The 17,342-nt window shown below is 41.8% G+C and overlaps 1 protein-coding gene across 5 annotated transcripts in view; it reads left to right on the forward strand.

Annotated features, from left to right (window-relative positions):
* IQCK (IQ motif containing K) overlaps window positions 1-17,342 on the forward strand; it is a 122,334-nt gene that overhangs the window by 2,141 nt on the left and 102,851 nt on the right. For 3 of the 5 annotated variants that reach the window (XM_015067196.3, XM_027043138.2, XM_053213596.1), the window contains exons 2-4: window positions 5,575-5,639; window positions 6,998-7,127; window positions 8,818-8,915. In XM_015067196.3, coding sequence (XP_014922682.2) covers window positions 5,575-5,639; window positions 6,998-7,127; window positions 8,818-8,915 — 293 coding nt within the window. The remainder of the gene's footprint in view (window positions 1-5,574; window positions 5,640-6,997; window positions 7,128-8,817; window positions 8,916-17,342) is intronic. The other 2 variants (XM_027043137.2, XM_027043139.2) reach the window with 2 other exon arrangements.

A 17,342-nucleotide genomic window follows, 5' to 3' on the forward strand; every position in this document is an offset into this window, starting at 1 on the left:
TGTCTCTCTCTCAAAAGTAAATTAAAAAAAAAAAAATTTTTTTTTAAAGAAGTCAATGAGGTCAAAGGTGGTGAATTATATACTCAGGTGCTGTGATGATTATTACAACCCAGGTGAATGAACCCAATTTCTTAAACATTCTAACATGCAATTTTCTATAAGAGGTAGTAAGATTTAGTGTCTCACGACAAACATGAAAAACAGACTTTGTGGTAATTCTATGTTTGAGGTTAAGTATTACATTCTATTAGTATATCTCCATTTAAAAAGCAAATTATTGGGGCACCTGGGTGGCTCTGTCAGTTAAGCATTTGACTTCGGCTTAGGTCATGATCTTGCAGTTTGTGAGTTTGAGCCCTGCGTTGGGCTCTGTGCTGATAGCTCAGAGCCTGGAGCCTGCTTCGATTCTGTGTGTGTGTGTCTCTCTCTCTGCCCCTCCTCTGCTCACACTCTGTCTCTCCTTCAAAAATAAACGTTAAAAAAATTTTTTAAGCTAATTATCACAGCAATCAGACCTGTCAGAAACTCAGTTTCAGGAAAATGAAATACAGAACAGGTAAATATCTGACTTAAGACTGTCCTATGCTGCTGCTGCTGCTGTGTGTGTGTGTGTGTGTGTGTGTATAAGTTGACAACTTACTTGTAAATGTTCTTTAATTTTCTGTCTCATCTTAACAGTGACGACTACCTCTGACCTTTGTATTCTCAAAGGCACTTGTATTATTGATAAAGTTCCTTCACTGCCAAGACTTCTAGTTAAATCTTACTTGTGACATGATTTTTAACTATAGTTTTAAGGAAGACTGAGTCAAAGTATCACGAGTTTCCCATCTTCTATTTTGATATTGCTGTTACTACTCTCATCAGCATCCTCATTATTGCCATTGGTTCATCACTCCAAACCCTCTCTGGCCTCAATCCTTAAAGCTATTGTAAAACCAAGTTCCTCCATCCCACCTCCCAGATACCAGTATGGACCAGCTCTGAATGGTCCTGCTCTGTCACCCCCTCTCCTACATCTAACTTCTTTACTGGCTTTTGCTTGCAAACATCCTTTGGTCTGTCATCTTAAAGAAAAACTTCTCCGTTAGCCCCTATTATGTTCTAGCCCTTGTCTTCCCATGTTCTTCTCTCATCCAAGCTTCTGGAAAGAAGACACTGCCCTTGTTCATACCACTTTCATTCCTATTCTCTTAACCCAGCACAGACTAGCTCCTACTTACCTCATGGTTCCAATGAAATTATTCTCATATATTGTCAACATATCTACCCATGTTGGGAACTGTTTTAAATGCTGGGCCAGTAATGACTCTAGGCACTATTCTAGACACCAACAACTTTCCATCTCAATGAGTGTTACCATCATTCACTCAGCTACCCAGTCCAGAAATCAGAGATTCATCTTAACATGCTTCCCATTTGCTTTCCATGATCCCCAGTCCCTACAAATTCTACCTGCTTAACATTTGTAACCCCCAACTCCTCACCCTTGATTCTCATGGCTGCTGCTTTAGATCAGGCCCTTACCACTTCCTATTTGGATTGCTGCTGTAGCTTTTTATTTGCAGAAGGCCACCATCCAGACCATCTTCCACAGGAATGTCTTTAAAATTCAAATCTGATTACGTTATGCCATAACCTGCAATGATTTTCATAGCTTTCATGATAAACAAACTCTTTACCTTAATACCTAAGCCCTTTAATGATCTTTTGTTTGTTTGTTTCATCACCTACCATTTGTTCAAGTCATCCTAATGACAACATTTATTGAGCTGCTTTTTATGTGCCAGGCACTGTGCTAGATGCTTTTCCTCTCATTTAAACCTCACAAGAACTCAGGGTTTTGCCTGTTGTACATATGAGGAAACTGAAGCAGATAGAGTTTAGGAAACTTGCCTGAAGCAAGTGGCAGAACCAGGCTTGAACTCTGATGTGTGTGTCACTCAAGTCCAAACCCTCAGGCAACATACAGCATGCTTCAAAGTGTAGACTAGGAGCACCTGCATCAAATCTAGATTACTTATTAAAATGCAGATTCCTGTGCTCTGTACTGGACCTAATGAGGTGGGACTTCATGGGGGTGAGTCCCCAAGCTCTCCATTTTAAATAAGCTCTCCAAGTGAGGTACAAAGCACAGTACTACTGTCCTGTCTTGTGTATTTTTAGCCACAAGAAATTATTCCTGGGCACCTCCGTGGCTCAGTCAGTTAAGCATCCAACTCTTGGTTTCTGCTCAGGTCATGATCTCACAGTTTTGTGAGTTCAAGCCCCTCATCTGTCTCTGTGCTAACACCTCAGGGCCTGGAGCCTGCTTCAGATTCTGTGTCTTTGTCTCTCTCTGCCCCTCCCCCGTTCATGCTCTCTCACGTGCATGTGCATGTTCTTTTTCTCTCTCTCTCAAAAATAAACATTAAAAATGTTTTGGGGGCACCTGGGTGACTAGTCGGTTGAGCATCTGACTCATGGTTTATGAGCTCGATCCCCATATCAGGCTTCATGCTGATAGCTCAGAGCCTGCTTGGGATTGTCTCTCCCTGTCTCTATGCCCCTCCCCTGCTTGCTCTGTCTTTCTCTCTCTCTCTCTCTCAAAGTAAATAAACACAAAAAAAATTTTTTAATTAAAAATTATTTCAAAAAATAAATTGAATGAGTCAAACCAGGATGAATCAAGTTGTTTTAATGAGTTCAATACTCTTTACAAACTTAATCAAATTTATACAAACTCATGTGGCTTTCAGTGGAAAAAAGCATCAGTCTGTAATCAATTATATATTTTAAATTGAAATCACAGGGCAAAAGTGACAAGTTCTCAAATACGCCAGATTCTCTTAAATATTACAGACTTGAAATCACAAACACATCAGATTGTCCTGAAGATAATGTATTTTCCCATGCTTCTACATAATCATTTCAACTGTTTATCTTTTGTGGTTGTATGATGAAAAAATTTGCATTTTTTCCATCAACTTTAAGTGAACTCCTAAGAAGCCTTCTTAGAAAAAATCTAAATAGAAAAAATAAAAATAAATGACAATGAAATGCAGATAAAAGCAAAATATCATTTTAAATATAGGATTGGTAATAACCCAGAGAAACAGAGAGTCTTACTATTAGGAGTATAAATTGTTGTAAACTTTTTGTAGGAACATTTGGCATTTGGGCCCAAATTTTAAATTATTTTTTTTCTTTAACAGAACAATTCCACTTCTAAGAATTAATCCTACAAAAATATCTCCCAATTTATGATGTATATATAATGATGCTCATGGCAGCATTGTTTGTAATAATGAAGCATTGTAAAAAACCTGAACACCCACTAAGAGTACACTGGTTAAATAATTGTGGCATATCCTGTATATAACAACGTTGAAGGGTGTCACACATTCAACATCTAGAATGGTTCCTGGCACATAGCGGGCCGTCAATAAATATGAACAAATTGATAGATAAAGGGTCAAAAGTAACTTGCTATACTCTTTATTTTGTTCATTCATTCATTCAGCAAGTATTCTTTGGGAATATGATACTGAGCATAAGCAGACCCAGACAATTTCCCTCACAAAATACACAGTCTATTAGAAGAGATAGTCATTAATTTTTACAAACTTCAAATAAGGATAAAGCTGATATAAATGAAGAAGAAAAAGGACTGTGCTATGAGGTTCTATACTTGGATGGTCTGACCTGGTGTAGGAGATCTAATGTAAATAAATGTATTTGCATATTATATACATATGTTAGTAAATACAGTGGTTATTATGGTTGTGATGGGATCAGATGTGACTTACACTCCCTACATAAGACAGGTCTGTATTCTTTGGAATTTTCTCACAATAGCATGTATTGCCTTTGTAATCAGAGCTCTAAATGTATATATCTTAAATCTAAATAAATAGTTTTCATACCATGTTCGTGTTTCTCAAACTGTTTGGGGAAGAAGAGTGAATTTATTTGCTTGAGAGGAAAAACAAAGTGGTAGAGCCCGAGCTGTTACGGTAGGCAGAATTCTAAGATCCAAGGATTCCCACTCCCCAGTTGCACACACCTCCCAGTTATTCAATCCAACACAAATCTAGGCGTTGCTGTCAAGGGATTTTCCAGATGTAATTAAAGTTCGTCATCAGTTGACTTTAAATTAGGAAGATCATGGTAGGTGAGCTGGACCTAATCAGATGAGCCCTTAAAACAAGTCAAAGACATTAAAGCAGAAGAGACTCCTGCTCATCTCGAAGTAACAACTAACCATGTGTGAACTGTCCATGGTGAGAACTCGAGGGTGGTCTCTAGGAGCCGGGAGTCCCACCAACAAAAAGAAAATGGGGACGTTAGACCTACAACCACAAGAAACTGAGAACTGCCAACAACCAATGATCTTAGAAGAAGACCCAACCCTCAGATGACATCACAGCCGTGGCCAACACCTTGATTTCACCCTGATGAGACTAACCCATACCTGGACTGCTGACCCACAGGAACTGTGAAATAATAAATTTGTGTTGTTTTAAGTTGCTAAGTTTGTGGTAGTTTGTTACACAGCAGTAGAAAACTAATATAGCTAGTATTGGAAATCAAAATTGCTCCTGCAGCGTATCATACTCATCACAGCCTGATACCTAGGAGTTTTTAAAAAAAATTCAAGAGATGTTTTACAAGGAACCAGGAGGTAGAAGAAAGCATGTGTCCAATTCAGTTATATTCCATCAATACCATCTTGCCCAGAAACTGTTTTTTCCTCCTCGCTACAAAGTGATTATGCATTTGCCTTTAAAACATTGACTATTCCAGAAATATTTTTACCACTCTTAGGCATGTAACTAATGTAGCCCATGAGCATTTCTGCCCTAGACCCGTTGAATCAGAATTTCTGGAGTTAGGCCCAGACTTTAGTATTTTCAAAAAGCTCCCCTTCCCAGTGATGCTAGTGTGCAGCCAGGATAGGAAACTACTGGAGTTTACAGCAGAGCTACCACTTGTGTGCACAAGTCAGCTGGTATCTTGTTAAAATGCAGGTTCAAATTCAGCAGGTCTGGGGTGGGCTTGAGGTGTTGCAATTCTAACTTCCTAGGGATGCCCAGTGCTGCTCGTTCTTGAGTGTGCTTTGAGGAGCAAGGTCTTTATGGGATTGCTCTTCCAAATGCATACCCCAACCGGGCCATCTTCATGTTCATCCTCATGACTGCAAAGGACAGCCCATCTCTCTGTCACTTCTATTCTGCCCTCCCCTCCCCTCTGTAGCTATCCATGTCTTCCCTTAGCTTCCCTCCATTCTCTTCCTTCTTTCATTCCTGGTAGTTACCATAACTTGGGGGCAAAATCTAAAGTTGTACCCTCTCAGCAAAAGAACCTCAACCTCTTCCATAAAGCCTGACTCTCATGCAAGAGAACAGTCCTCTTTTACCCATTTTAAATAAGGTGGCTCACGATAATTACTAACCTGTAATAGCCAGTTGTTTTCATTTCTATACATCATCAAGGAAAATAAAATTTAAGAATGTTTTATTCAGAGGAAGGGAAATTGCATCGCAAACTGCAATGAAGTGTGGAATTGAGGATTTTTTTTTCCCCACTCTTTAGAGTATGAAGCTGAGCTGCCTCCCTTTCCAGAGGGATGTAAAGTCAAACCAGAAGGTAGGATTACTGTGAGTATCACACAGACCCCGACCCAAATAAAAGGTTCTTACGTGAGAACAGTGCCAATGGCTGGTGAATGTCAGTGTCATGAGCTAGGGAGGTGGGAGAGGGAAGGCACTGGAGTTAAAACCAGAAATGGTGGCCAATACTAACTCTACTCCTAATGGTGTGACTTAAAGGGCATCATTCATATAATCTCTCTGAGCCTCAGTTTTCATATCTTTTAAATGGAACAGATGATCCTCGACTAATTTGTAGGACCTCTGTGGGGTTCAAATGAGATCCTGGATGAGAAAGGTCTTCACAAAGGAGTCAACACATGTCCATGTTGGGGACAGCAGGTGATAGAGCACGTTTCCTAAGCATGCCAGCATGAGCAAAAATAATGACTGTACTAAGAGGGCCAAGGACAAGGCAGCTAGGAAGGGGGGTCCTCAGGCAGTATACTTGGAGTAAAACAGGACTTAATGGAGTTTAAAATAAAAGAGCAAGGTTCTGAGACATTCAGCGACTTGAGCAGGGTCACAGGGATGGGACCAAACCTAAGTCTCTACACTTCTAGTACATTATCGCAGCTGCCATTATTAGAGATTCTTGTGTCTAAGAAATTTCCTGGTCTGTGATTGTTCCTTGTTCATAGCATCCTCTTCTCGCTTTAGGGATGCAATGCTTTCTCAAATTGCTCTGCAGATACCAACTACAGTTCTCTTCCCTAAATTGTATGTGCTTCTTCCAGAGTCAGTTCTTTGTAGGTCTTGATCTTTGTCTCTTGTGCTATTGATGTGTTTTATCTGTGTGGGAGAATTTGGATTATTTATTCAAAATTTAAAATAGGGGTCTGAGTGGATTTTTCTTTGGTATGATTTTCTCCTGCTATTGTGCATGTGGGGTTGTCTTCTGGATGAGTCTCTTCTACCAGTGGAAAAACTGACTGCGAGCCCTTGGGGAGTGATTGTCTACTGGAAGACTTTTCTTCGGGGTTAGCAGGCAGGGAGCCTCCAAATCATTGAAGCCTTTTGGAGTTTTGATGGGATGAGGGACCCCCATCCTCCGGGACAATTTCCTCTTGTGGATCGTGGGCTGCCATTCCTTCTCTTTCTTAATTTGATGACAGGCTTCACCTGTTTGTTTTAGAAATGCTTGCAAATCTTTCATCCTTTGGTTGTTCTCTTTTCTCTATGAGGGCTTTATTCCTTGATTGTCATTTTAGGTGTCTCAGAAGGGAGGAGGAACAGAGATTTGTGCTCATTATGCCCTTGAACCTGAAGTTAATACAGAGTTTTATCCTTTGTTAGGTTATAAAGAAAATACAGTTATTTAAACAATTTTATGAATTGATTCCCTCCCCAATACCACCCCCCATCAGGTTTCACCATTGGAGGAAACGATTTTCCATGGCTTCAATACAGAGCACCTTTATTCAACTCCTCATTTGACCACGGACTCACATGTACCCTGTCCTCAAGTTAAGTTGGAAAAAATCCATCCAAAAACATGTAAGTAAGGAAGTGAAATTTTGTCTTTTGTAATTTGGGGCTTGTAACATTGCAAAACCACAGGATGGGGATGGGGTGGACAGACCTCAAGATGACCACATAAGTATGAAAGAATATGCTCTTGTTTTAATTTTAATTTCAATTTTAATTTTAATTTTTTTTAACGTTTTTTATTTTTGAGACAGAGAGAGACAGAGCATGAACAGGGGAGGGGCAGAGAGAGAGGGAGACACAATCTGAAACGGGCTCCAGGCTCTGAGCTTTCAGCACAGAGTCCGACGCGGGGCTCGAACTCACGGACCATGAGATCATGACCTGAGCCGAAGTCGGACTCTTAACCGACTGAGCCACCCAGGCGCCCCTTGATTTTATTTTTTAATTTTTTTCAATGTTTATTTTTAAGAGAGAGAGAGAGAGGCAGAGCATGAGTCGGGGAGGGGCAGAGAGAGGATGAAACACAGAATATGAAGCAGGCTTCTGTGAGCTGTCAGCACAGAGCCCAACGTGGGGCTCGAACCTACAAACTGTGAGATCATGACCTGAGCTGAAGTCTGACGTTCAACTGACTGAGCCACCCAGGCGCCCCTATTTTTTTTTAATGTTTTTTAATCTTTTTTTTTTTAATTTTTTTTTCAACGTTTATTTATTTTGGGGACAGAGAGAGACAGAGCATGAATGGGGGAGGGGCAGAGAGAGAGGGAGACACAGAATCGGAAACAGGCTCCAGGCTCTGAGCCATCAGCCCAGAGCCTGACGCGGGGCTCGAACTCACGGACTGCGAGATCGTGACCTGGCTGAAGTCGGACGCTTAACCGACTGCGCCACCCAGGCGCCCCAAATGTTTTTTTATCTTTGAGAGAGAGAGAAAGTAAGTGAGTTGGGGAGGGGCAGAGAGAGACAAGGACAGAAGATCTAAAGCAGGCTCTGCTGACAGCAGAGAGCCCAACGCAGGGCTCGAGCTCACAAACCGTAAGATCATGATCTCAGCTGAAGTCAGACACTTAACTGAATGAGCCATGCAGGCACCGCTAATTTTTATTTTTAAGACAAATATCTTTTATCCCACTGATTTATCTTGAATGTTAAAATATAATAAAGACGATAACTAACAGCCAAGCATACTTTGATTTTACATTAAAATCAAAGAGAGGGAAATGTAAGAAGTGGAAGAAAATATCATACTGCCCTGCATTGTGGCCTGGAGCCAGAGATCTAAACTTTCTCCATCTCCCTGGGCCCAGTTCCTCTGGCCCTCCCTGGTGCCAGACCTCTCCTATCGCTCTGTTCTGTTATCTCTGCTGGTGTGCTTCGGGCCTTGACAACCACCACCACCATTACTATGGCCATAAGGCCCTGGATGTCGTACCCCCACCCTGTTCCTCTCTGGCCTCATCACCACCACACTTGCCTTGCTTTCCCTCCAGCCACACTGGCCTCCTTACTGTCTGTGCCTGTGGCCCTGGCCCTGTGCAAGACCCCATCTCCATCCTTGCCAGTCTGCAGAGGCTCAAAGATATTTTAAGTTTCTTCAAGAATACAGCCCAACTCAGCAGTCTGGAGTAAAATGTAACATTAAGGTCATGTTATTTCATGGATGGTATCTTTTTTTTTTTGGTTCAGAAGCAAACGTTTCTCCCAGATTCATTTGGGCCATTTGGGATTTTCAGTGGGATTTTTTTGTTTGGTTTAGGTTCCCCCAAGGAATATTTGGAAACATTCATCTTTCCAGTTCTGCTTCCTGGAATGGCTAGCCTGCTTCACCAAGCAAAGAAAGAAAAATGTTTTGAGGTTAGTTGCTTTGTGGGGTTTCTTTATTTCTGAATGCTCAGTAATTTCTTTTTATCAGATGGTACTTCATTATCTCAGTACCATCAAGTGGTTGTTCTCAAAACAATCCCTTTGGGAGGGAAGGCTGTGTTTTGGTCACTCACTCCACTCCAGCCATGACATCTAGTTGTGCACACACACACGCACTGCCATCTGCTCCGGAGAGCTTTTCCACCTTCTTGGCCTCCCTGCCTGCCTTTCTCCTGGGTAATTGGCATCTACCAGGTCTGTCGGATCTTTCACTCCCTTTGACTGTGTTTGTGTGCAGATTAAAGCTCTCCTTAAATTTTATCTGACTCTGGATTGGCCTTCCCACTTCTGGCCTCTCGCTACTCCACTTCGTGTCCAGCACCGTGCATGCAGCTTGCTTCAGGAGAGGCTTGGCACATAGTGAGTGCTCCGTTAGCAGTAGTCATTGTCACGCTGCAGCCAGTTATGTGTGTGAATGGAGTCCCAGTCCTGCACACCTTCATGTAAACACCCTTATGGAGGCTCCCTCTTTTCTACAGCTGACAGGATACTTTGGACATGCGTGTTCCCTGCACAGTTTTGAATCCTAGAATTGGACATGGCCCACATGAAGAATATAAAATAGCCACAATATTTAATATTGACCAAGTACTTTCTTAGTGCTTTACCATCCATGATTTCATGCATCCCTAGCAACAGCCTTGTGAGATTCCTATTAGTGCCGTCTGCATTTTGTAGACGAGGCAACAGGAGAACAAGGACATTTAGAATGATGATCAAGGATGAATGGCAGAGTTGGGATTCAAATCCAGGCTAAATGATTCAAAATGATACTTAAAAGATTGGCAGTAACTACAGTGCAAACCCCAATCAGTTTGACACATCCCAGGATCTTGAGAGCATTCGCAGTTAATGGTTTGAACTGTTTGGTTGCCCTTCAGCACAGAGCCTCTCTCTGAGAAGTGGATACTGCCTGGAGAGTGCTTTTATATACTGAGGAGACACCCAAACCCCAGATAGTCCTAATTTCATCCCTCCCAAACAATGAGAGTTGGAGACTGTCCTCTAAATAGCTCTAGGAAACACTGATTTTTAAATCCATATCTGTTGTGTGAAGAACAGATTGTTACTTGCCACAGGTTATAAAATCTGAACTGCTTCCACTTCCTGCATTTGTTCATTTGCTCATTTGGCTTCTCCTGAGGACTTAATTCTTGTCCCCTATTCATAACTGACCTTCCCCTCCTCAATGTGGTGTTAACAGGTGCAAGGTGCAGCCATGTGGATTGGTAGTGAGGCCAGGGGCCAGAGAGCAGAGCCTTGGCCTGACCCTGCCATTGTCAAGTGGCTTTGTCTCTCTGGCCTCAGGTCCTGCTGCTAAATGAGGGAGACCACACAGTCTCGCAAGTCACATTTCAGGGATTTTTCTTTTTAATCTTGCTGTTGGCCAAAGTATATTAAGTGTGCTGTGCCTTTTATTAGATTGAACAAAGGGTGGATCACAATGATTAAACAATGAAATGAGCACAGTGGAATAACCTTTGTTTGAATATGTGTAAGGAATATCTGCAGACAGATTAGGTCACCCAAATTAAGTTCTATTCAACAAATATTTGTTTAGCCCTACTATGTGCTGATTATGGGGCCAGACCCTAGGGAGGGACACAGAGAGGACCAGATATGGCCCTGTCCTCAAGAAAACCATAAACGAGCAGTAAAGCCTTCAGTAGCTGGAGTTTCTTTTTTCCCTACCCTTTGTTTCTGTTCTTATTTGAGCCTCTGAAATAAGAATGGACGTGGAGAAAAAACAAGAAGGGATCTAGGTGCTGTGAATGCACATCTAGACTTGGCACAGCTCTATTGAATCGTGCAGACTTTATTCTAATTTCTTCAGCTGTTATCCTTCTAATTTATACCCCTTCAGAGCACACAAAAATCAGCTAAAAGGGCAGTAATTAAGATTTTACATTGAGGGTTCTATATCTAATGTTTGTCCATAAATAGTTTTGTAATGAGGGGGCTAGAAACAGTTTCCAGCCTCTAAGCAATGATAAAATCCTTTAAAAGAATCAGAAAAATTTCTGTTTGTGTTAGAGATTAATGAGGCATCCTCATGCCAGCTCATATTTCATCTTCGACATCCTGCAGATGAGCTGCCACTGGGACTAAGTGAAACTAGTCTAAACATCAAATGCTGCAGGGTGCTTGAATGGAGCATTAAAGTTTAAATGTTGTAATGAACGATCAGGGAATGTAGAAAATGTGAGTTCTTAAAACCGTTAGGTTGCGAAAATTGGTAAACTTTAAAGGCAGCCAGACACACTGGAGTCCAAAATCCTTCTCAGCCACTTCCTTGCAGTGGGAAACCTAGGGGATCTGTGAGCCTCAGTTTCCTCACCTCTTAAAAGGATGACCAGGAGGATGAGGGGAAGTATTTAATGATATTCATTGGCACCAAGGAAGGTTAGCTTCCTGCCCTGCCTGCCCTCAGGCTCTTCCCAGAAGCTCAAGTAACTTGAGTGCTACAAATATGCAAGATGGGTGAATTACTTCTTTCATTTCCTGACTTGGGATTTGTTAATTAAATGTGATTCCCTCTTTTTTCACCCCCTGGTCATGTAGCCTTTTGTGGGTTATTTTTGAAGCCTTGAAAATTACATCAGCATTTGTCAGACCCAAATGGAGCTCCTCTTATCCAGATCTGCACAACAGATTTGCATTTTCTCAATTCAGCTGTTCCTCACATCCTGTCAGTGGGAATAGATGCTAAACTGAATGATAACCAGCCTCCAGCCAAAATTACATAACTGAAGCATTCTTATCTGTCACCCACAACTGAACTTGCATCCAAATGACTCTTAAACAGCAGCGTAATTCATTGTTTATTGGAGCCATTCAAATTATATCTTGAAGCAGTGTTCATATTAGGTCGCTCAAGAAATAATTGCTGATTTGTATTTTGCCCTTAAAATGCTGGCTTATAGTTATGTTCCCTTGCTTTCATTATTTTCCGTTTTGTTCTATGATGTAGCTCCAGCAGTGCCTGGTACGTGGTAGGGACTCACTAAATATTTGTTGGATGAATGAATTAATACGGTTCCTCAAAAGTGAGAGCCAACTTTTAAGATAGCGGTTAAGTTATGGGAACACTTGTCAGTTTGCCCTAGCTATTACATTCCAGAAGTAATTTACTAACCGTACCTGCAGTGTCTGGATTTACTGCCTCTGGAGGAAGGTAGACTGTAGGGAGGCTGCCCCTAGCGCTAGAGCTGAATAAGGAGCCCCTCCTCTAAAATTGAAGGGACCTCCTAGCCAATGGAGAGCCAGGGGGATGAGCAAGAAGCTGGAATTGAAGAATAGTAGTTTCTAGCACTTTAGGGCCTTTGCTTTGTGCCGGACATTGTTCTAAGCATTTTGTCTGAAGAAAGTTTCATCTTCCCAGCAGCCCTCCAATGTGGGTGCTCTTTTTTTTTTTTTTAATGTTTATTTATTTTTGAGAGACAGAGAGACAGAGCTTGAGCAGGGGAGGGGCAGAGAGAGAGGGAGACCCAGAATACAAAGCAGGCTTCACGCTCTGAGCTGTCAGTACAGAGCCTGACGCAGGGCTTGAACTCACAGACTGGAGATCATGACCTGAGCTGAAGTCGGACACTCAACCAACTGACCCACCCAGGCACCCCAACGTATGTGCCCTTATCTTATAGATGAGGACTATGAGGCACCAAGGTTAACCAACAAGCTCAAGGGAACAACCAGTATGTGGTAGAGCCTAGATTCAAGCCAAGCAGTCTGCTTCCTGAGACTAGGAGTTTGACCCCCAGACCACACTGGTGTCAGTCCAGTGGCTTGCCGAAAGCACAGGCCAGATTCTGATATGAAAGATGGGTCTGGAAGCTGTGGAGAAGAGCAGTAAGAAATGAGGCAGATCTGGGGCAGTCAGTCACACAGACAGAGCCCTCATGTAGACATCGTGGGGCAGGATCGTTTATTTAGACTGGCCCCTTGAGTACTGTGACACTCCAAGAAAAACTGGAGGGGATAAAGCAGAGAGAGAGAGAGAGAGAGAGAGAGAAAGAGACAAGCATCAGTGATACCTAATTACTATGTCATAGAGCACCTGGCCAATTAAACACACACACACACACACACACACACACACACACACAAACACAAAAGAGGAAGTCTATGGTACCTCATCCAGTGCTTCAGAACCCAGCCTCCAGAATCAGGCAGACTTTGCTTCCAGTCTGACTTTGTCGCACACAAGCTGTGTAAGTTTGATGATTTTGGTTTTGATTAATTCATAATTCAATTCCTTTATACGTGTTATTTTAAATATTATAAATTGAACTCTGGTGACTTTCATAAAGATCCTAATCAAACAGTTTGTTCATCATTGGATATTATCATCTTTTGTTTTTTTAAATATTTATTTTGAGAGAGAGAGCATGCACATGTGCACGCACACACACAGGAGTGGGGGAGGGGCAGAGAGAGAGAGACGGAGGAAGAGAATCCAAAGCAGGCTCTGCACTGTCAGCATAGAGCCCAACGTGGGGCTCAGTCCCATGAACCATGAGATCATGATCTGAGCCTAAATCCAGAGTCGGATGCCCAAACAACTGAGCCACCCAGATGCTCTCATATTTTAATCTTTTAAGTGCTCAGAATAAAATTCAGCTTTATTTCTCTAGTCCTGATTTTTTTGGAGGAGATTACAACTGGGAGACTAAACCTTAAGTGAATGATTTGCAATAATTATCTCAGCCTTAGGATTAGATAAAGACCCTGTGCATGTCCTAAGATGTTCTTAGCAAGTGGAATAAATTTATTCATTCTTTTCCCAGATCATTGTTTTCAACTACATGTAAAAAGGTCATAGAGAAGATGTAGGTGACAACTGTAGGACACTAAAGTGACCATCTATTAAGAAAGTCTATGGACCTTTTAGTGTTGCTGTGAAATTAGCTGGCTGCTAGCAGTATTTTATATTGTGTTAAACAAACATACTCTGTGAAAGATAAAGAGTGGGAAATGATTACTTGGTACAAATAGTTGGTGGAATTATATCTGAATTGACAATAGATATTGCACAGGCATTTCCTGTGTATATACTGACGTGCACAGTACATAGACCAAGCCAAAGGTAGATGATAGTATCTAAACCTGTCAGCCCATAAGTGAAAATCACACATAAGCGGGGGGGGGGGGGGGGGGATGCAAATTTAGAGGGCTTTTCTCTCTTATATTTCAGTATTTCAATAATATTTGAAAAATTGAAAATAAGTGTCAATTACTTTGGTAATTATAAAAAATGTTATAAATAAATAGGCCCTTGCCCCAATTTAGGTGATTTTCTTTCTTTTCCATTTTCACTGACACATTGAGTAACAGTGACACACCTCACCTCCATCTTTTTACACCATTTGTTCTCTCTTTCACTTGTGGTGCTTTGACCCTGAAATCCTCCAGCACAACTCTTCTTAAGCTTTCTTAATGACCCAGTACTGCCAAATTCAGTCACCTCTTCCAGGGACAAAAAGGAAGCCAGTATGGGGGGAGCAGAGCAAACTAATGAGGTGGGAGGTAAGATGGCCACTCTACAGTGGCCACATCATATAAGCCAGTAAAAAGTGCGGGTTTTATTTTAGGAGCAGTGGGAACTCATCAGCACAAGGTTCTCTGTGTTGTTGGGCCCTGTGCCCCCTTGTCACATTTTAAAGAGCCTTTTCATATCTTGAAATGCTTAGGTAATTTTGAGAGAAAGAGAGAGAGAGAGTGCATGTGAACTGGGAGGGGGCAGAGAGAGAGAGAAGAAGAGAGAGAATCCCAAGCAGGCTCCTCAGTCTTATTGCAGAGCCTGATGTGGGGCTCAAACTCACAAACCATGAGATCATGACCTGAGCCAAAATCAAGAGTCAGATACTTAACCAGCTGAGCCACCTGGGTGCCCCTGCTGTGTGTGTTGTTTATAACAAACTACCTGGAAACTGCACGTCTTAACACATTGATTTAATATTTCTGTGGGCTGAATGTTCTTCTCTTGGTCTTACCTCGACTCACTCATGTGACTGCTTTCAGCAGGTGACTGGGAAGGGCTGGGAGGTCCAAGCTGGTGTCAGGCACATGGCTGGGGCCTCAGTGCTGGTGTTGGCTAGGCACTTCAGTTCTCTTCCTCGTGGCTCTTATCCTGTAGCAGGCCAGCCCTGCTTCTTTACAGCCTGGTGATTTCAGGACCTTTCCAAGAGGTCAAAGGCAGAAATGTGAGGCTGGGGCTCTGGAACTCCAACAGCAACCCTTCTACCACGTTCCACTGGTCAAAGCAATTCACAAAGCCAGCAACTCACATGGCAACCCATAAGTAGGTGAGAAATAGACTCCTTCTAGAAAAATTAGCAAAGTCACATTGCAAAGGGGCATAAGGGGCATGGACCTAGCAGGCATGATTCATTAGGTGCTCATTAGCTAATAATCTATTGCATCTATCTGTGCAATAATTTCAAACATATATATATATGTGTGTGTGTATATGTATACACACATATATACGTATATACACACACACACACACAGCTGTTTATACTATAGCAGACTATAGCATAAAGGAGAAAGAAAATGGAAACCATTTACAACATATGTAATATTTTTTAATTTTTTAAAATCTCAGGTAAAACTATACTAGAAGATATGAGTAGTGACTTGCTTGTACATATACATAGAATCAGGGGCTCCTGGGTGGCTCAGTCGGTCGAGTGTCCGACCTCAGCTCAGGTCATGATCTCACAGTTCGTGAGTTCGAGCCCTGCGTCGGGCTCTGTGCTGACAGCTCAGAGCCTGGAGCCTGCTTTGTATTCTGGGTCTCCCTCTCTCTCTGCCCCTCCCCTGCTCGTGCTCTGTTTCTCCCTGTCTCAAAAATAAATAAAAACATTAAAAAAAAAAGAATCACCATGAATATGATAGCTGCAAAAGGCAGACTGCATCACACACGATGTATCAGTCATTCAGATACTGTAAGTGATATTGCCCATGGTATTAGGATTTTTCTGAAATGGTGAGAAACTCTTAGGTTCTGAATAGAACAAAGTACACTTTTCCCTCAGTATATGTGGTGGTTGCTTTCCTGGAAAAATCAATATATATTAAAACCATGAAAAAAAGACCCCACCTGTGTTTGTATGTTAAATGGAGTTAGGAGAGCAAGTGAAAGTAGGGGAGAGGGGCAGAGAGAGAGGGAGAGAGAATCCCCAGCAGGCTCCATGCTGTCAGTGCAGAGCCCGATGCAAGGCTCAATCCCACAACCGCAAGATCGTGACCTGAGCCAAAATCAAGAGTCAGATGCTCGACTGATTGAGCCACCTGGGTGCCTCTAAAAAAAGGATTTTAAAAAGTCCACTCATTTTAACTGAACCACATTTAGAGTTGTGCAGCCATCACCACAATCTAATTTTAGAACATTTCCATAACCTCTCCCCATCTCAATCTCTAGTGGCTATTTCTGGTTACTCTTCATTTCCACCCCTACCCCCAAGCAACAGCGAATCTACTTTTTATCTCCATAGATTTACCTTTTCTGAACATTTCAAATAACTAGAATCACATAATATGGTCTTTTACATCTGGCTTATTTCATTTAGTACAGTGTTTGTGAGGTTCATCTGTGTTGTACGTGTATCAGTACTTCATCTTTATTGCTTGGATAGATTTTCAGTAGAGGAAACTGGGTTTTTATCTGATCTTATTACATTTGATTGAATGTCACAGCATTTAAGTGGGTCCAGATAGCAGATCCCAATTTCACATTTTGGAAGTTAGTACCTAAATATGAAATATGGCTCTAAGTTAAGAGCTATTTCTTAATCATCTACCATTAGCCGACAGTTACCTTCTAAGTGATTAATCAATGGTGATTGATGGCAATCATTTGTAGAGTACTTTCCATATGCCAGGCATTATTTCACATTGTGATCGCATTGTTACTTACAGTAGCCCTTTGAATGGGTGGTTTTATTGTCCCTCTTTTATGGATAAGGAAACAGAGGTTCAAGAAGTACCCATGGGGGCACCTGGGTGGCTCAGTCAGTTAAGCGTCTGATTCTTGGTTTCGGCTCAGGTCATGATCTCACGGTTCGTGAGTTCGAGCCCTGCATCAGGCTTTGTGCTGACAGCGAGAGCCTGCTTGGGATTCTCTCTCTCTCTCCCCCTGCCTCTCTGTCTCTGCCCCCTCCCTCCCCAGCTTGCTCTCTCTGTCTCTCTCAAAATAAATAAATAAACTTAAAAAACATTGTTGAAATTATTGTTGTCTTATTGTGCCTAATTTATAAATTAAATTTGTCATAGGTATGTATATACAGGGAAAACATACTACATGCAGGGTTTGGTACTCATGGCAGTTTCAGGCATCCACTGAGGTCTTGGAAC

The sequence above is a fragment of the Acinonyx jubatus genome, chromosome E3 (genome assembly GCF_027475565.1).
Source record: "Acinonyx jubatus isolate Ajub_Pintada_27869175 chromosome E3, VMU_Ajub_asm_v1.0, whole genome shotgun sequence".
Lineage (NCBI taxonomy): Eukaryota > Metazoa > Chordata > Mammalia > Carnivora > Felidae > Acinonyx > Acinonyx jubatus.